We start from the raw sequence: 20,706 nt of genomic DNA, 5'->3' as shown, positions 1-20,706 counted from the left end.
ACACCTCCCTAGCCCCCTTCCTCTCTTCCAATGCCCCCTCCCCAGAGGAATAGTGCGGACTTTGAAGGATCAAAAACACAGAGAATGATTGGGCATTCCTTTTCTTTAAAGGAATGATCTTATACTTTTCCTGAGCTACATACCACCAAGGAGGCCCAGCTTCTGTGGGGGGAGAAGCTGAAGCATCCCCAGGCATTGAAGAAAGGGTCTCAGCTGTGGTACAGGCAGCAGGCTGCACCTCAGCTTCACAATGATACTGTGTAGTGGACTTGATGCTTCTGGCCTTGGCCCTTCTGAGTTGGTTTCCATTTGGGCTGGCAGGTGACTCGGTGCCTCCTCTCCCAGTCTGTCCTCCTGCTGAGACCAGCCGTCACAATCCCATGGCAAAGGTGAGTTTGAAGGTGTAAGCCAGAGTTCCCTGTGTCTACTTAATGGCTACAAGTGTCAAATTTCATCCTCAATGACACCTGCCCTTTTGGCACTAACCAACCAAAATCTGTTCACTTGTCAGAATGACCAGCCCTCTCTCACTGGTCCAGGATCATGATTCTGCAGGATGGTGGCTTCTGACCCTAGAAGAAGATTCATTTTAAAACAGTTCCTGCCTTCCCTACCCTCCACAGCTGCCAATCAGGTTCTTGTCCTCAGCCCCTCTGCCACTACCTTATAGGACTTCACTGGTTCCCCAACTCTGTTTTTTATAGGATGAGATTTCCTTTTTACCCACCCTCAAACAGACATGGCTGGAGGACAAAGCTGTGACAACAGGAGGAAAGGGAAGGAACTCCATGGTAAATTACACTCTTGTCAGCCTCTGACACTTGTCTCAGAATTGCTGGCTGAGAATTAACCCGAAGACCACACCAGGGCCTGATTTCTACTTAGGGATGGAGGATTTGAAACAGTCCCTTAGAAACTGGCTGGGGGTTGAGTGTGGCAGGGAGGTGTGCTCTCAGTCATTAGGATGGGGTGGGGCTGGCAGCAGAAAACGACAGCGAGGCTAGGCAGGTGAGTAAAACTGGGCAGTGTTTTACAGACACAGAACTTAAAAATAAAGGACCTGTTCATCTGTGACTTTTAAGTATCACCCTTACAGATGGCAGGGATCTCTATTATACAAAGACAAGGCTTTCGATGTGAAATCTTAGAGTACAGTTTTACCACTTGCAGCCTGTATTTGCGGTCCCACGAGGTGAGGGCAGTGACATGAGCTTTGTGCCCTGGAGGAATGAGCTAGCTCTCAGCAGGGCCCCAGGCTTCCGATTCCATCACCCCAGTGCTCAAAGTCGAGTCTATTCTCCATTCTTCACAGCAGCCATGAAGCCCTGGAGGTGGCTCATGGTCCTAGTCAGGGGTCCCAGAAAGACCCCAATCTCTCCTTTTCCTTGGGATCCTCATTAGGACTAAAAGCCCTCCAGTGAAGGCACATAATTCCCAGCTAGGTTTATACACTTGTTTATATTTTATTGAAAGGTAGGGGATTAAAAAAAGAACTCTGTAGTTCAAGGCCCTTTCATTTAACCTTCCAAAAACAGCAAACTCACTCATTTTAAAGACTCATTGCTCAGGTGATAGAGAAACTTTATCCTCTCCAACCTTTACATTCTCAAATACCAGCCTTGTGTACTTGACTGCCCCAGACCGTGGTGAGCTCTTAGGTTTCATTATGAATGTGGACGATAAGAGTGGGGGAGGCCTGGGTGACAGCCACTGTTGTGTTTCTTGCCCCCTCTGGAATGCCAAAGGCACGATACTGGGTGACCTTCTGGTCCCCAAGAAAATGTGATTTATTCTGAGGGCAAACTGCCAAGGGAGGACGAACCCTCGAGCAGGCTCAGCTCTCCTGGCAGAGCTGAGTAGCAGGTGTCTAGCGGTACCCCAGCAGCCCTGGATTCACCCAACGCCAGAATCCTACTTTTCTAAATCTGCCTGTTGTTCTGAGGACTTCTGAACCCGCAGCTTTGGGAAAAGGACTTTGTACCAAGCTGCCTCTGGACGACCAACACTGGAGACTCTGGCCTTACCATGTGGAAATAGTTTTCCTGAAGTCTGGAACTAATTTTGAGAAGTTTTTTTCTCAACACTTTTGTGTTTCTAACACTGTATTCTTGACTGTGTAAATACCAACAAGGCTGTAAATAAATGCAGATGTAGATACCTTCTAGAAAAAAAAAAAAAAACATAAAAACAAAACCAGAAGTGATCCCGTGTAGCCTTCGTTGACAAATAAAAGAATATTTTGTGTTTAAAGGTGTTTGCTGGCCTTTGTTTGGAGATAGTGGCTTTTCTTGCCTATCCAGCCCCAGGCTCCTCCTCTAGTTTGCACTTCTTGATGCTGACTGTTATCAGGACAACCTGAAAGAAGACTCACTCCTAGGCTCAAAAGTCCTTAAGCCTTCCAGGGCACAGCTGTCCTGGAGAGAGGTTTCCAGAGGGTCATGAAGACCCTGAGGCTTATCCTGCAACTGGATGAGATAAATATCAAAGCACCTCTGACATCAGCTAGTGCTGCAGGGCTCCCCACTGCCAAGTCCTGTCCTGGCTGCTGTCCTCCCAGCCTCAGAGACAGACTGCAGGGAGCAGGAGAGCCGACACTGCCCTGAGCGAGAGCCTGTGCTCCACCACTGGGTTGTCCACACTAGGCTGTCCACTCTGCCACTGCCTTCCACAAAGGGCATGACTGGTTGCACTTGAAAAATAAACAAATGCATATTCATCATATGAATAATGATAACCACATAACTACATAACACAACTTAGGGAAAAAGAAAGAAAATTCCTTTAGCATTGGGTTTTCCCCCTCTGTGTGTTCTTAATGTTGTTGTTGTTGTTAATCTAAGGTTATTATAATCATAGCATGGAGGTAAGTTTTCACCCTAAGAGTCAGGGAGGACAGCTGGTCTCTTGGAAAAGTATACTTACTAAGCCCAGCTCCCCAGTGTGAATGGCAAACCTTATGAAAATCTAAATAATTGTCCTTTGAGCACAGGAATAAGTGCGGAAGGCTTCATCTCTCTCCTGTTAGCCTCAGGACTGGCCCACCACCAGGCCCTCAGGGAAGGAGCTTCAAGCTTCAGACCCCTTCCTTCTACCCAAGCTTACTGTGGGCTCTCCAAGCACTGCTTGCTGCTCAGGCCATCACACTTCAGTGGTGCCAGGAGGCACCAGCAGTAGTAGGAAAAACCCTGCTTTTGGAATCAAGCCAAATTGGGTGCAGAAGTTGGCTCCAGCGCTTACTGTGTGATCTTCAGCAAGTCGTTTTACCCTCTAAGCCTGGGGTACTTCCATCAGTAATTAGGGTACAGTGAAACAGACCCCTCCTGGTTACTGCTTAGATCACTTACAGGAGAGGACACACACTGGGGCACTTTGCTCAGAACACAGTACACTGTCATCCAATGTAAGTGGTGCCCCTGACCCCTCCCTCTCCACCTTCCTTCAAAGTCTATTATGCTTTCCACTACACCAGGGGTGCTCAAACTTTGGCCTGCATCAGAATCACTGGGGGCTTATTAAAACATAGACCACTGGGCCCCACCTTAGACCTTCTGAATCAGTAGGTCTGGGGTGTCGGCCCCATAAGTTGCATTTCTAACAGGTTCTCAGGGGATGCTTTGAGAACCCCAGCTGACTACACTATCCTGTATACTGTGTGCAGAATAAGCAAGCGACTTTGCTCGGCACATAGAGGCCCTTTGTCAGCGAAACCTGCCATTTCCAGCCAATGGAGAAGATGCACCTCCTCTGCTCCCTTTTTCTTCCCCACACGTGCTGCAGTCAGCTGTGTGGGGATGTGCACCAGCCCGCAGGTGTGCCCACAGACTCTCGCACCTGGGGGCCTTTACACACTTTGCTGCTTCTTCAAGCCCCGCTGAAATAAGCTCCCCAGGCCGTCCCGCGGCACGTCACCCTCTCAGAAGGCGCACACTGAGCATGTGCCGTGTGCCAGGCACCTTTCAAGACTGGTTACTCTTGGATGTGAGCTCCTCGAGGCCCGCCGAGGCTCTGTCTAATCTTTTATGCGTCCCCAGGGCCCAGAACAGGGGCTCAGCCGTGGATCACCCTAAAGTCAGCTTTCCCTTGCTTTAAGGGCCCACTCTGAGGTATTTGAGAAAAGGGGGTTGTCTCCTGTCCCCTTCCTAGCGGAGGCCACGCCCCCTCCGCGCTGGCGCTCCGCCCCCTCCGCTGCCCTCCCAGCACAGCTGCGGCAGCTGCCCGGAGAACAAGGGCCACTCCTTACAGCGCGCCCAGGGCCTCGCGTCCCTCTGTGACCCCCGCGCACAAAGCTGTATGGGCGATTCGGACTTTCCTGATCCGTTGGAGGCCAAGGAGAAAATGGGCCGGCACATGGCTCACTCGGGAGAGTGCGGTGCTGATAACACCAAGGCCCCGGGTTCGGATCCCATATAGGGATGGCCGGTTCGCTCACTGGCTGAGCGTGGTGCTGACAACACCAAGTCAAGGGTTGGGATCCCCTTACCGGTCATCTTAAAAAAAAAAAAAAAAAAAAAGAAAAGAAAATTACAACCTGTGAGGAAAAAGACTTTAAACATGAGTATTAATATGTCTTTTCCTATATCCAGAGAAGTATCTAAGAAGTTAAACCCTTTACAAGGGCTCTCCGCTTGGTCAAATCCCACCCTGACCTCCTTCTCACGCCTCATGCTGGCATCTTTGTGGGAGTCTCTCCTTCCAAACTCCACTCTAGAAATCTCTCTCTACCCCTCGAGAAACTCCATCCCTACCTGAGGGCCCACCCCTGCCCCCGTCAGGCAATCCAGCAGTTATTTCTCAAGGCTGAATTAATGTCTGTGATAACCCCAGGGTGGGCTCTAGTCCACGCCCCCAGAGCAGTTATTTTCCAAGGATTCGTGGTCGGTAGGAGTGGCCAATACATTCTTTATCCTTTCAAGAATCCAAAACGTATTTGTGGAGTTACACACACATACTCTGCAAGGACAAGTATCAATTCTCGGGGACAATACAGTCTTGACACCATCAGGAAGAACAGAAACGTTTTCCTACCTGCCCTGTAATCTGCAAGCCCATCCTGCCCACTGGGAAGTCAGTATTGGAGCAGACATTGCATGTAGAGCTTTCAAAATAATGCCCACTCCCAAGACTACCAGACATATGAAATGCACCCCTTACTGGGCCAAAACCCAACAGAAACTTTGAAATTCCTTCTTATGAATATTTAAGTTCTTAGACAGGGTAACAATTTGTGATATGGGAATGGAGGAATTGAAGCCATTCTTTCATATACAGATATCTATTATTTGACTGAGTGGGTGGGTGGGTGGGTGAATGGATGAATGGGTGGGAGGAAGGAGAATGATTGATTGCATGAATGAATGCCATAGCCAGGCCCTTGACAAGGCCTGGAGGAGGAATCGTAATTAACCAACAACCATTTAATGAGCACTTAGGGTTTGTAAGGTACTACCCAAGCAGCCTTAGAAGACCTAAAGATGTAAGACAGGACCCTTTGTTTATAAAGATCGCCACCCGATCAGAGAGTCTAGAAAAATTCAGAAAACAGACTCTGATACCAAGGACCATGCACTCTGTGTCCCTTCTCCAGAAGTCTCAGCATCCAGGATTGGTGGAACCCAGAAGTCTGGGAGAGGTGGCCAGAGGCCCAGTTTCTGGAGTCAAGAGGCATCATCAGCTTGAGCTCAGTCAATAGGATGGGAGTTGCCAATTTTATAGCAGAAGCAGAGCAAAGCAGCCAGGGGCTCTATCACCACAGAGTATAGGGGGTGTAAACTGGATGGTGCAGGGCTACTGGGGACAGAACCCCATTAACATCCAAGGGTCAGGTCCAGGCCCTGAGGGGAGGTGTCTGGGTCCAGGCAGAGGGGCTGAAAGGTTGAGTAATGCAATGCTCCCAACCTGGCAGGTGAACTGGGTGGATAGATGCCCTGGTGCCCACACTTGAGTGAAATGAGTTTGGTCAAAAAACAAGTTCTAGGGGACTTAAGGTCATCCTCACCCATAGCCATGATTCAGCAACTGCAGGAACAGTCTCAGCCTCCACCTCCTGCCAGGGCTAAGGCACCTAATGTGCTCCTGAGTGATCAGCCTGTGATTTGGGCTAGAAACTCAGACATTCCAGCTAGCTTGGGGGGCAGGAGGAAGGGAGTGCCCAAGTGCTAAGAAAGTGGTTCCAACAGATGCTTCTGAAGACAAGCATTGTGGTTCAGTAGACATGGTAGGTGTATTAGTCAGGGTTCTCCAAAGAGACAGAACCAATAGGATATATATATAAATACATGAGAGGGGATTTTTTTAGGGCAATTGGCTCATGCAATTGTAAAGGTCAAGCAGTCCCACCACAGGCCATCTGCAAACCGGATGCCAGTAGTGTGGCTCAGTCCAAGTCTGAAGCCCTCAGAACCAGGGAAGTCGATTAGTGTCCTCGGTGTAAGTCCTGAAACCCAAAAGCTGAAGAGTCTGAAGTCCACAGACAAGAGAGAAGAGTGTATCCAGCTCCAGCCGATACAGAGAGTGATTCACCTTCTTTCCCTCCATTTTCATTCTCTCAATGCCCCTCGCAGATTGAATGGTGCCTGCCCATATTGAGAGCAATCTTTTCCATCCAGTCCACTCAGGCCTGCATGCTAATCTCTTCTGGAAACACATTCATGGACACACATAAAAAGATAGCTTTAAAAGGTTTCTAGATATTCCTTAATCTAATCAAGCTGACATGTGGAATTAACCATCACAGTAGATGTGGGCTCTAGACCCATGCTTTCTACATTTAATCTCATTTGAACTGACAATATTTATCGTAGGTGTTATTACCTCCTATTTTGCAGATGAGCTATATGAGGCCTGGAGATGTTCATGATTTGTGCTATGAAGAGATGGAATCAGAATTCGAACTCAGGTATACCAAGTCTAAGATTTAGGCGATTTATCTTATGCCCTAAAGCTAGGGAGTAAGGGAGTTTCTGATGTGGAGGCCTTCATACGCTGAAAAGTCTAAGGATAGCCAGCCACCTTTCAAGCAGCTAGCAAGCAGGTCACCCGTCAACAGACAGTTTCACCTGAAACTATGAAACTCAGCTCCAGACTCAGGGCCAGCTCCATGGGCATGTGACCTGTGCAGCCACACAGGGCCCTGGGCTTGGACACTCTGTTCTTGGTTTAATGCCCCACTGTCACCATCTTGAAAGATCTTAATTTTTGAACAAGTGATCCTGTATTTTCATTTTCCACTGGGCTGTGCAAATTATGTAGCCAGTCCTACCCACACTGCTTACCCAGTGTGGACAAACTTTCAGCATTCTAGAACATTCTCAAGACCCTCAGGCAGAGGATGGGCCTTGAAGCCCCAAAGGGGTGTAGGTGCTGTGGGCAGAGAAAGCCCTTACACATGTGTTGGTTGGGACTGGACGGAACTAGCCAAAATCCTGCCACCGACACCAAGCCAGGAAATTCCCACTCACTGCTAAACATCTGCATCCCCTGGAGTGGAAAAGCTCAGTGAAAGGAGGAGGCAGGTGTAGGGCAGTGGGGCCCAAAGAAGCTACCAGCAGGTTCTGCCCTGGATGATTCCAGGGGGAAGGCATGGTGGGGTGAAGGCACCAAGGCATCCAGCAGGCAATGGGCACATCTCAGGAGTGAGGCAGAGAAGGGGCCTCAGGAGTCAGGATTTGACAGGTGGGCAGAAGCCAGACAACCAGGTAGAATTGACTTGTCCTCCTCCCTGACTTTATTACACATTCGTGCACATTCTCGTGGGTCAGTCTCCATTTCCACCCAAAATCTTACCACATGGCTGGAATGTATTTAAATGAGAAGTCTGATTTTCTCCAAAAGATGTTTATCTGCTCTTCCACTCTATGGGGCGAGTGATGGAGGCACGTCCACACTAATGATTTCTTCACGTTGATGACACCACCTAGTGGTCGCCCGTCATGCTTTCTCCTCTCTACAGACTGACATGCAGAAAAATATAGGTGAGATCATGTAAGACCATAGCAATTCCCTGTCCTGCTCCTACACTTGGTAGAGTTCAGATGACTTTCATACAAGAACCATTTTGACCTGCATAACAGTCCCAAAGTTGAGCAGTGACTCTCAGAAGATGCTCCAAAAGCAACATACACACACACACCAGAAAGGAAAAGGAGGAAAATTAGTTCTGGAGGTCCCTTCCTGCTCTGCCTCAGTACCTTCGGATCCTTGGGCCACTGTGAAGAGGATCCTTCAGTTCTGAATGTGGTGTCCCAAGCACCAGGCAGACAACTGCAGGGGCCACTGCTGAGCCTGAGATTGGAGGAAGGTGGACAAATTAGCACTCATGACTCACAGAGCTTGGAGACTTACACTAGGCATCTTCAAAATATCAGCAATGATAATAGCAATAACAAGAATAACAAGAAGGAAAAGGAGAAGGAACTGCTATTTCTTGACAGCCATCCCTGTACCAGACAAACACACTAGGCAATTTACATATCTTCCTAGAATGCATTTTGCAAGCACATTAAATCTTTCTCAGAGCAAGACAAATTTCAAAAGGCATTTAACATGTACTGGGTACCTACTTGTACTGGGTGCCAGGTACTTTTGTAAGAGTTTAAATGCATTTGCTCATTTAGTCCTCACCACACTACAACAAGAGAGATACTGTTGGTATCTCCAGTTTTCAGGTGGGGAAAGTAAGGCACTTGTCCAAGAACCTGCAGCTAGCAAATGAAGGAACTGAGGTTTGAACCTAAGCAATCCAGTTCCAGGTGATGCAGTATTAACCTAGGCTACCTCCTAGGCTGAGAGACTAAAACAAAATGGATATACCATGTCCTACAGTCTGCTGGTGTACTGGGGAGGAAGGATATGTCATCAAATATCCATAATGCGTTTACTTATTTACTCATTCAACAAACTTTCCCTTTGGGACATCTTACACCAGGTATGTGTGTGTGCACAGGTGTAAATTACCCCCAGTCTGGTGAGGAAGAGAAGCTGAACCAGGTTGGACCTGCACACAGGTGATCCAGGATCCAGGGGCCAGGGGCACTGAGAGATGAGACTGTGAGGATGAGAAGTAGGGTCCAGGCACAGCCAACCAGGCTGTCAAACCCTGTCTGTCAAACCCTGGTCTAACTGCGTCTAAGGAATATCCCTCTGCCCAGCAGGTGATGAATTCTCAGCAAACTGCTAACCCTTATTACATCTAAAAAGCTCCAGCGATTCTCTTCCTTCAGCTTTATGCCTCCTACCTGGGAAGAGAAGGGAAACGCTGGCTGATGGGTGGTCAGGTAGAATCCAGCTTGTCACAGCAAAAACCGCACGGTCCCAGGGCTCCAGATAGACTGGCCTGAGCTGCCATCTACTGGCCAACTGTACACACTGCACCAGACATTGCAGGGTGCCGCTTTCCTGCCCAGGTTCAGAGGGAAGGAGGCCTAAAACAGCTGAATTCTTTGATCCTTAAGCTGCCTTGAGAGGGAGGCTGTCATCTCCTGTGTTTTACAAGTGAAGAGAAGACTAAGACTCTGAGAAGTGACATAAAGTAGTAATCGTTTTTATTTACCACTTGCCAAGCACTGTGTTAAACACTTTATCAAGCATTCTTATCTCATTGAATTTTCTCAAGAATCCCATGAGTACTAATATTTATCCCTTCTATTTGTTATGTCTCCAAAGTCTCTTTCTTCTGTAATAGTTTCCTCTTCTTTTCAGTGCCATTTATTTGTTGGAGAAACCAGGTCATTTGTACTGCAGAGCGTCTCCTAACCTGGATTTGGCTGATGGTTCTTGCTATGGCACTTTGCTTGTTCTCAGGCCTTCACATTCCCTACAAACTGGTATGTAGTGCTAAAGGCTTAATTAAATTCAGGTTCAATTGTTTCAAGCAAGACTCATTCATGTGTACTTTTATTACATCTAATCAGGAGGCACATGATGTTTTGTTGTCCTGCTTCTAGTGATAAGATTTGTTGATGTTAAAGCAATGTAAAAAATGCTAAGTCTATTATTCCTTTATTAACTGGAACTCTCAAGAAAAACTTTCAAGTTCTGGTGTTACCAAAACCCCAAAGGTCTGTTTGCTCACCACTCAATAGCCAATAATCTGGAGACAAGTGTTGGTGTAAGGAAAGGTAACCTTTAATCAGGAAGCCGGCAGCCTGGGGAAATGGTGGTCTCCTGTCTCAAAGACCATCTCCTCTTTTCCCAGACTTGCCAAAGGGTTTTATAGCGACAGGTGGTAGGGAGCTGATTCATGGTGACCTAAGCAGGGATGTGCAGGAAAATTGCAGATAAACGTCAAAGAACTTCTCAGGTGGGAGCTGATCCATGGTGACCATCCTCCATGAAGTCAAGTCACAGATTCAGTTCCTGTTAACCTCAAAAAGATCTAGTTAGTAAGCTAGTAAAGAACGGCCACCTGGGTTAATAATTTCTTCTGTAACTATTCTGTGTACAGTGTGAGCAAAAGTCATTATGTTCTAGCAATCATGTGAAAAAGAATCATTGTATTCTAATGTCCAGGTGCAAGCTATGCAGTTCAGGTTACAAGAGTAAAAAAAAAAAACTTTTTAATTTAGAAGTTTAACAAAATGGAGTCACTTCTGTTCAGCCTGGTTACACTGGTACCAAGTAACATCAGGTAGCCTTAGAACCTGGACAGAATGCATAGAGCAGTTACGCAAGAACTCTGAAAAGCAAATAGTAGCAGCCAGATTGGGGAAGAAACCAGAATATGGAGTGCCTCTGACAGTGAGTTTACCTCCTTTTTTTTTTTTTTTTTTGCCACATGGTATCCCCCAGCCTTGACTCAGGCAGTCAAAAATCCAGAAGTGAGCTTTTCCTCCAGGAAAAGCCTCTATTTCAGGCTGAAGAAGTTGGAAGGGGCCTTCTGAGAGGCAGCAGACACACAAAACCATAAGGGAGGGACAGCTTCTTTCTGATCAGAGGAGCAGTTGTCCCAAAAGTGTGAGTAAACCTCTGATACTTTTTTCTCTCTGTCCTCCAACCAATTGGCCCCAGATGCAGGTGCAGTAGTTGTGGGAAATGTGTGTCAGAGAGGGGTAAATAGAGCCCCCGATTTCTGGCTGGAAAACCAAAATGGAGAGCCTCAGGGAAATAGAAAGTACCAGGGAGATGGTGGTGGAGGAGCTCAGGACAGTGAATTCATAAAATTGTGAATGCCTAGCCTCATCCCTGAGCATCGCATACATAGATCTGACCCTAAGTAGTGTACCATAAACTTTGAGAACTGAACTAAGAAACATACCATGGCCCAGGTCCCAGAATGGCCACTGGGTGACACACATGCAGGACTGACCATCTCAGCCTAAGAAAGGCTTTGAAAACCAAACAGACATTGAAACCACAATCTATAGAGGGTTTGTCAGAATTTGTGGTCTGAACTCAACCCAGGCAATTGCTTGCTTAAAAAGAAACTCTCCATGAAATTCAAAAAAACTCCAGTCTCATAATGTTCAAAATATTCAGGATATTTGGCCTATGAAGAACGAGGTGCTCCCTTCGGCAGCACACATACTAAAATTGGAACAATACAGAGATCATCGAGGCTCCTGGGCAAGGATGACACACAAATTTGTGAAGTGTTCCATATTTTAAAATAAAAGTTTACATTATTAAAAAAAAAAAAAAAAACAGTCGGGCTGGCCTGGTGGCGCACTGGAGAGTGCGCCGCTTGGGAGCACGGCGGCGCTTCTGCCGAGGGTTCAGATCCCATGTGGAGACCGGTTCCCGCTCACTGGCTGAGCGCGGTGCGGGCGCAACACCGAGGGTTGCGATCCCGTTGCCGGTCAGTAAAAAAGACAAAAAGGAAAAAAAAAAGAAAGAAAAGAACCAGGAAAATCTCAACGCAGCCAATGCTGAGATGACACGATGATGAAATGATCTAACCAAGATTTTAAAGCAGCTATTATATAAGTTCTCCAAAAGTTAGGATGGACCCTCTTGAAGACTTTCTATCTATGAAAGATACCAAGTCTCAGAAAAGGTATGAAGAAGAATGAAATGGAAATTTTACAACTGAAAAACACATTAACCAAAAGTTTAAAAACTGACTGGATGTGCTCAGTAAGGCAGAATGGAGATGACAGAAAAAGAATCAATGCACTTGAAGATAGATTGATTAAAAGTATCTAAACAATGGGCTGGCCCGGTGGCGCACTGCTACAGTGCGCCGCTTGGGAGTGCGGTGGCGCTCCCGCCGAGGGTTCGGATCCCACATGCGGACCGGTTCCTGCTCACTGGCTGAGCGAGGCGCGGGGGCAACACCGAGGGCTGCGATCCCATTGCCGGTCCTGGTCCGGTATGGGGGCGACACTGAGGGTTGCGATCTGTTGCCGGACACGAAAAAAGACAAAAAAAAAAGTATCTAAACAACACAGTCTACAAGCGGGCGGGTAGAAGTGTGTCCCACTGGCAGAGGGTGTAGTGAGGCATTGGCTACGAGACCACACTGAGCCGAGCTTTCAGCAGGCTTGCCTCTGTGCTGTAGGGGACATTTGTGCCACCATCTGCGGTTGCCCGTCGGTGCCTGCATTTGTAGGGGTCGCAGCCTGTGGCAGGCCGGAGCAAGAGGGCAGAGGAGCCGCCCTGTACCTTCAACTGGTGCTGCTGGAGTTCCTGGTGTGCCCATTCTCCAAGAAGCCTCTCAGATATGAAGCATTGACAAATGAATTGAAGAGTTGGGAATAGCCTATCCAATCATTGGTGGGATTCCTAATATGACATCACAGGCAGCTAGGATGAATTATCAAAGCAAGAAGAAGAAATGGAACAGGGCTACATCATAATTTTAATAAAAACAAACGACTTTCTTTTTTTTTTTTTTTTTAAGAAAATGTAATTTTTTTTTCCTGCCTTGGGTTTATTCATACAAACACAGGATTCCTAATATGACATCACAGGCAGCTAGGATGAATTATCAAAGCAAGAAGAAGAAATGGAACAGGGCTACATCATAATTTTAATAAAAACAAACGACTTTCTTTTTTTTTTTTTTTTTAAGAAAATGTAATTTTTTTTTCCTGCCTTGGGTTTATTCATACAAACACAGGAGGACACCAGCCCCATGCAGACAACAGCCCAGGGGTCACACCAGTCCTTCTGTCCTCACATTGGCAGACAGAGGCCTCTACTCCAGAGCCTTTGTGGGGGCCTGGGCACCTTTTGAGCCTGACCTAGAGCTGCTGCAGCTGAAGCCACATCCTGGGCCTTGGTTTGAGCCTTGGCCTTGGCCTTTGGCCAACAGAGCCTGAGACCCTTGACAATGTGGGCACAAGCACGCTTCCCAAGCTTGGGTTGGGCAGTGTAGGCAAGTTGATCAAGCTTATGGCTGGCGCCCTTTGGGATCCTGGGCTTGACCTCCTTGGGCTTTACAAGGGCCTTAATAGCCTCAGCACGTCCACTCATGGCCTTGGCATTGTTGGCCTGCATTTTCTTCATGCCCTTCTTGTGCTTCTTGGCAAAGCACATGTTCCTCAGGAACTTGGGGTCTACCCCCTTAAGGGATTCATATCTTTGTGATTGAGCTTTCTTAATGCCATTTCTGTGCCATTTCTGGGATTGGTTGTGTGTGGTGTGGTTCTTGGACTTGGCCATGTCTGCATAGTAACCCATGGCTGCCGAAGTGCCTGGGACTGGAAGAGAAAATTAATATTATTCTTTCACATTTAGGATGTGTTGCAAAGCCGTTGGGAGGGAGGGGGAGAGGGGAAAGGGGAAAGAAATGTGATGGAAGAAGGAAGAAGGAGAAGGGGCGGGATTGAGGCCTGTGGCACCCCCCTCATTTCCACAGGAGAGACCGGGGGGCCTCCAGTGGTGGCTTGGTTATTGCCAGGCTGGGTGCAGATGTCAGGGGGGCATGGCAAAAGCCACAGGAATCTGGGTCCCTCCTTGCTGCAGCTTGGTGGTCATTGCTGGGCTGGATTTTGGTGTCTGTGGGGTATTGCCAAGGCCCAAGACCCACCACTACCCTGGCTCAGGAGAGCCTGGGGTGCTTTCTGCAGCAGCTCAGTGGTCATTGCTGGGCTGGTTGCGGGTGTTGGGGAGGCATGGCTGAGGCTCTTGTCCCCCCACTGCCCTGGCTCAGGAGAGCCTAGGGCTCTTCCTGAGTCAGCTTGGTGGTCACCACTGGGCTGACTGTGTGTGTTGGGGGGTGTGGCTAGGGCCTGAGGCTCCCTACTGCCCCGGCTTGGGAAAGCCCAGGGCACTTTCTGCAGTGGCTTGGTGGCCATTGCTGGGGTAATTGCACATGTTAGGGGTGTGTGGGCAAGGCCCTCATCCCCCACCCTCAGAACTAGTTGCAGATGTCGGGGGGCATTGCTAAGGCCCCCGGCCCAAGCCCTTTCTGGCTTGGTAGCCCAGGGGACATCCAGTCCTTCTAGGTGTTATAGGCATTCTTTGGTGAAATGAGACCTTTACTAGTTAATATCAAACTTTGTCTCTGGTTGTGGGTACTTTGTTTTTTCTTTCAGTTCTGTGTTGGATTATTTGCTCTTCCCACCACCTAACCTCTGCACTGGAACTAATTTGTTGTCCTTTGCTTACTTCTAAAATGGGGGAACTTCCTGTGGGGACTAGTACTTGAGCTCTGTGGCTTAGCTAAATTGCTGTTTTGCTGCTGATTCCCTAGGGAAGGCTTTTTGTGCAGCTCAGGTTTTAATGGTTGACTTTATAGGTGCTTCCGGGTCTAGTGAAATCTGGTGCACCTGGGTTGTATAGAAACTCTGGTCTGGGCTTTAGTCCTTTCATCAAACTGCACCCCATGCAATTCTACATTCCTTACCAGTCTCGTCTAAGTGGTCCTATGCTGACTGGGGGGCAGATCAGCTGTCCTTGCTGTGTCCCAGTGTTCCCCTGGTGGGCACATCTCCCCCACTGCCCGTGCTGCAAACACTTCACATGGCATGGGCTGTGCACAGGTCCCTTGCAATGACTCACCAGCCTCTGAGTGGCTCATTTTTTCTTCAGTTGTTGTGGCTCCTCATTCCTATGTGGGTCCACAGGAAACCTGTTAGTGGTCTTGCTGGCCTGGGGGCCACAAGAAGTCTCTTGCTGTCTCCAAGTAATTTCGCCCAAAGGGCACAGCTATGGCTTTTGCCAGCTCCTGCTCCATGCACTCAGTAGCTCCAGCCTGGAAGTGACTGGGGCTTGAAAGGGTCAGAGCAGTTTTTTCTTCCTCTCATCGTGGCTTCTCGCACCTTCATGCACCCCGTAGGTGTCTCCTCCTCTTCCCCTGAGCTCTAGCAGCCCCAACTTGGCTGTTGTTGCTTTTTTATAGTTGTAAATTGGTTGATTTGTGGGAGAGAGTGATACTGGGGACCATCTATTCCGCTATCTTGACCGGAAGTTTAGACTTTCTTAATACCATATACCTTTTAAAATAGGGTGGTGGATAATAAGCGAGGGAGAAGAATGTTTCTGTCTCTTCCTACGTTGACTATTGTTATTCTACTGGTCTCTTTAGCAGGACTGTTGTACTCAGCCTCTGTGGAAAAAAACTTCCCACAGAGCTGTATTAGCACAATCAGCCTTTGCTTTTACAGTCTGCTCTTGCCAATTGCTGTGCCAGTGTATGTGTTCTTCCACCTTTGGACTTGGATGGGTATTAAACTCTTCAGGCATAATTAATGCAACCAGAGCCAAGACCATACGTGTATTAATGATATATGTCTTGGGCATCTATCTCTGAAAGCTCAACTACATGGAAATACTAAAGACCCATTTAGTTTGCAGGAAAGCTGCTTTGCCTTGCTTATGCCAGACTTAGGACTATGGGAAGTTTAACCTGCAGAAAATTCTTTTATTGTACTCTTATTCTGCCCTTGTTTTTTGAAAGTTCTGACTTGTAACTGATGTATCAGAAGAAATATTTCAACAAAGTGTCTTCTCCAAGAATTAACACCCCAAATCATCATGTGATCACTATTCTTATTCCATTCATCTAAAAGTCATTTGGAATTTTATTTGTTTAGCCTCAAAGGTCCTTTCATAAAGTCAGATGTTAGGGATGACTAAAACAATTCCAAAGGAGCTATGTTGGTATAGTTGTAGAGAGATACATGTGGACTAATGTGATATAAAACCATATAATAAAATGGAAATTTCGTGTACTTAAAAAAAACACAAAAATAAACAACACATGCCATGAGCCATCCTGCCATAGGGAATGGCATGGGAGCCTGAGTGATACCCCTTGTTCTGCAGACTACAAAGGGGTTCCATGTGTGTGGGATGGCTCCATGGAAGTTCTTGTTTGTTCACCTTTGGTTGCTTGACAAGGCTTCCCAGAATTAAGCAGCCTAACCTTTTGTCTTAGTATGGCTTTGGGAAATTCCCTGGAGTTTCTCAAAGGACATGTTAAAATACATAAAAATTAATTGGTTTATTTAAAAGGCATTGTTAGTACTAAAGGTGTTTTTGATGCATGTTCCTGGTATGGGTTGGCTCCATTTAATTTTGTTATTAATCTTCCTTGTTAGTGATATGTGCATTAACCCATTGTGGCTGTGGTCAGGCTCTTGTATGTGTGGAATGAAATTATTATGTTGGATTTCTATCCACATCCCCCAGGGAGGTGGTGGGTCCGAGTGCTATGGAGTTTACAATTATTTGATCATTAACCAGTTACAGATTTCTTTGTCTTCCACATTCCCACAGTTTCACTTGACTTACCAAGAATATGTTGTTTCCCTAGTAATAATAAGAATGATCTAATGTGTTTTTGTTAGTTTGAGTAGGATCATTTAACTTTTTACTTTGTCCCCTGTGCTGTTCCCAGAGTCTATTGGCAGGGAAATAAAAGGTATAAACATTGTGATTTTGATTACAAATTAAAATGATCAATATAGGGTATAAGCAATATTAAATTATTAACCATAACTAATCAATGTTATTAAAATTAAGAGTAGTAAGTACATATTAAATTGTTAACCTTAACTAATCAATGTTATTAAAATTAAGAGTAGTAAGTACAAGTAAGATTTAAAAAGGGTTAAATTGTAAGTTAAGAAGGTTAAGAATTATAGTTTAAACTAGAAGCCTGACGCTCTTTAATGCCAAGCATGCTGCTATTGTATAGTTTCCTGGCCACAAGCCACAGGCTTTGGGGTGAACTATTGATGCATGAGAGGGTGCTTTTATCACAGCATGAGTGCTTGGGAACATTCTGATTTTTCTTTTTCTATATAGATAAAATAATAAATGTTTTGATTTAAAGAGAAATCATCATGTAAAAAGTTAAGTTAAAAATATAAATAAAGCAAGATTCTTGTGGTTGTTGTCCACACTTGCACTAGACATCTGTGGTCCATCTCTTTCCTCGCCGACGCCACACCGCCTGGTTCAGGTCCAACAAATCCTGCAGAGCTGGTCTCCGGCAAACACAGAAGGAAAAAGATTGAAAAAAATGAATAGAACCTCAGGGATTTGTGGGACCATAAGAAAGACCTAATTATGTCAGAGAGAGGAGGCAGTGTACTGTGGAAAACATGCTTGAAGGAATAAGAGAAGAAAATTTCCCAAATCTGGGGAAAAACAAAATAACAGTTTCAAGAAGCTCTGCAAACCCCAAGTTAGATAAATCCAAAGAAATCCATGCCCAGACACATTATAATCAAACTACTAAAACTAAAAACAAAAAATTGAGAGCATCCAGGAAAAAAATAACACATTACTTTTAGGGGAACAATGAATCAATTGACTGTGAACTTTGCAGCAGAAGCCATGGAAGCCAGAAGGAAACAATATAGTTAGATTTCTACATTCTGCTTAAATGATAATATATTATTTCTTGTTATTTCTGAGCAAAAAGTTAAGGACATCTATTTTAATCCCTTGAGCAATGACTAAAAACTAGACAAAGATAAATAGTAACAACGAAATAAGTAAAATAAAACACACACACAAAGAATGTTCAAAGAACTCAGAAGAAGTCAGGAAAGGAGAAACAAAGAAAAAAAACAAATAATAAAAGAGAGGGCCTGAATATAAACATTTCAATAATTACATTTAATATAAATAATCTAAGCACACCAATTAAGACACAGATGTCAGAAAGGATAAAAATGTATGACCCAACTATGTCTTGTACAAAAGAAAATCACCTTAAATATTATATGCATACATTAAAAGTAAAATGACTGAAAAAGATATACCATGAAAACACTAACCAAAAGAAAGCCAGGGTGACTATATTAACATCAAACAAAGTAGACATTAAAGCAAAGAAAATTACCAGGGATACACTACAATGATGAAAAGAGTCAACTCATCAAGAATATAACAAACTTAAATGTGCACACATGCAAAACAGAATTTCAAAACACATGAGGCAAAAACTGACAGAACTGAAAGTAGAAATAGACCAATCCACAGTTATAGTTGGAGACTTCAAAATGCCTTTTTTAGTAAACTGCAGAATTAGTGAACAGAAAATCAGCAAGGATATAGAAGAACTGTACAAAACCATCTACTAACTAGATCTAAGTGACACTTATAGAATACTCTGCCCAACAATGGCAGAATTAACACTTTTTCAAGTGCACATGGGACATTCACCAGGATAAAGCATATTCTAGGTCATAAAACACACTTTAACAAATTTAAGATAATTGAAACAGATTATGTAAGCTTTCTACCCTAAGAAACTAGAAAAATAAGAGGAAAGGAAACCTAAAACAAGCAGAAGGAAGGAAATCATAAAGAGCAGAAATAAATTAAATTTTTAAAAATACTGAAAATCAATGAAACCAAAACGTGTTTCTTTAAAAAGATGAATAAAATTGAAAAACTTCTAGTAAGACTGACAAAGAAAAAAAGAGGACACAAATTACCAATATTAAAAATGAAATGAGATATCACTACAGAACCAACAGAAATTAAAAGAATATGGAGTACTCCGAACAACTCTACATATGTAATTTGAACAACTTTAATGAAATGGAGCAATTCTTTGACAACCACAACTACCAGAACTCACTCAAGATGAAATGGATAACTTTAGTAGTACTATAATAATTAAATTGAATTCATAATTTTAACAAAACTTGTGAAAAATAAATTTCTAGGCTCAGATGTGTGCTGAAAACTACAAAACACTATTGAAAGAAATCAGAAAATATCTAAAAACTGGAGAGCTACACAATGTTAATGGATTGGAAGACTCAAGTAGTAAGATATCAGTTCTTCCAAAATTGCTCTCAGATTTAATGCAATTCTGATCAAAATCCTAAAAGGGTTTTTGCAGCTATAGATAAGCTGCTTCCAAAATTTATATAAAAGGCAAAGGATCTAGAATGGCCAATATAATTTATAAAAAGAAAAGTATACCAGCCAGCTACCAAAAAAAAAAAAGAGAGAGAGAGAGAGAAAGAAAGTTGGAGAAATATACTACCTGATTTTTTAATATATAACTTTATCAAAACATATTTGCGTATCATATAATTCACCCATTTCAAGTACACCATTCAGTAATTCTTAAATATATTTACCAAGTTATACAACCTTTTGCTACCTAACTTTAAGACTTATCATAAAGCCACAATAATCAAGGCAGTGTGGTATGTGTCAGCAAAAGGACAGACACATAGATTGATGAAACAGAACAAAGAGGCTGGAAATAGACCCACACAAATTCAACCAATTGATTTCTGGCAAAGGTGCAAAGGAAATTTAATGAGATATAGTCTTTTCAACAAATAGAATGTTGAAACAATTAATTTTCATAGTTTTAAAAACTTCAAACTTGGGCCGAGCCCGTGGGGCACTCGGGAGAGTGCAGCGCTGGGAGCGCAGCAGCGCTCCTGCCGTGGGTTTGGATCCTATATAGGGATGACTGGTGCACTCACAGTGCTCACTGGCTGAGTGCAGTGCGGCTGGTCTCAAAAAGGACAAAAAAAACAAAAAAACAAAAAAACAAAAAACCCCCTGTATTTGTAGGGCATATAAACTGGGACCCTTTGGGTAGTCACCATCAAGCAATGCAAACTCCCTGAGGGCAGGAAGAGATTACCATCCAATAATTAGGGAAGGGAGGTTGATATAGCCAGCCCAAAGCTCATTTAACATCCAAAAAAAAAAAAAAAAAAAAAAAAAAAACTTCAAACTAAACTTCACATTTTATACAAAAATTAACTCAAAGTGGGTCATAGATCTAAATGTATAACATAAAACTATACAAATTTCAGAAATGAAAATATTTTTTGTGACCTGGGATTAGGCAGAGAGTTCATAAACATGACACTACAAATAAGACATAAAACAAGACAAAACAAAAAATATAAACTTTATCAAAATTTAAAATGTTTGCTCTGTGAAAGACTGTTAAGAAAGTAAAAAGACGAGCTACAAGCTGGAAGATAATATGTGCAAATAACAAATCCAACAAAGGACTGCACCCAGAATATATAAAGAACTTTTAAAACTCAACAAGAAAACAAACAACCCAATTTTTTTAATGGGCAAAATATTTTAAAACACATGTCACTGAAAAGATAAATGGGTGGTAAATAAGCACATAAAATGTTGTTCAACATCATTAGCCTTTAGGGAAATGCAAATTAAAACCATTAGATACCATTACACTCGTATTAAAATTACTAAAATAAGAAATACTGAAAGTACCAAGTGCTGGCAAAGATTTGGAACAAGTGGCACTCTTATACATTGTTAATGGAAATCCAAAATAGTACAGCCACTCTAGAAAAC

The 20,706-nt window shown here is 44.3% G+C and overlaps 1 protein-coding gene and 1 pseudogene across 1 annotated transcript; one reads left to right on the top strand and one right to left on the bottom strand.

Moving 5' to 3' along the window:
• Positions 1-13,132: 13,132 nt before the first annotated feature.
• LOC103585281 lies at positions 13,133-13,613 on the bottom strand (annotated as a pseudogene).
• Positions 13,614-15,282: 1,669 nt separating this feature from the next.
• Positions 15,283-15,677, top strand: LOC103585229 (phosphatidylinositol N-acetylglucosaminyltransferase subunit Y-like). The gene has a single exon (XM_008566142.1). The coding sequence runs from the start codon at positions 15,415-15,417 to the stop codon at positions 15,628-15,630; it is 216 nt and encodes a 71-aa protein (XP_008564364.1). The 5' UTR covers positions 15,283-15,414; the 3' UTR covers positions 15,631-15,677.
• The last annotated feature ends 5,029 nt before the right edge of the window (positions 15,678-20,706 follow it).

The sequence above is a fragment of the Galeopterus variegatus genome, unplaced genomic scaffold (assembly GCF_000696425.1).
Source record: "Galeopterus variegatus unplaced genomic scaffold, G_variegatus-3.0.2 Scaffold15, whole genome shotgun sequence".
In the NCBI taxonomy this organism is placed as follows: Eukaryota; Metazoa; Chordata; class Mammalia; order Dermoptera; family Cynocephalidae; genus Galeopterus; species Galeopterus variegatus.
This window is presented reverse-complemented; position numbering and strand designations above follow the sequence as displayed.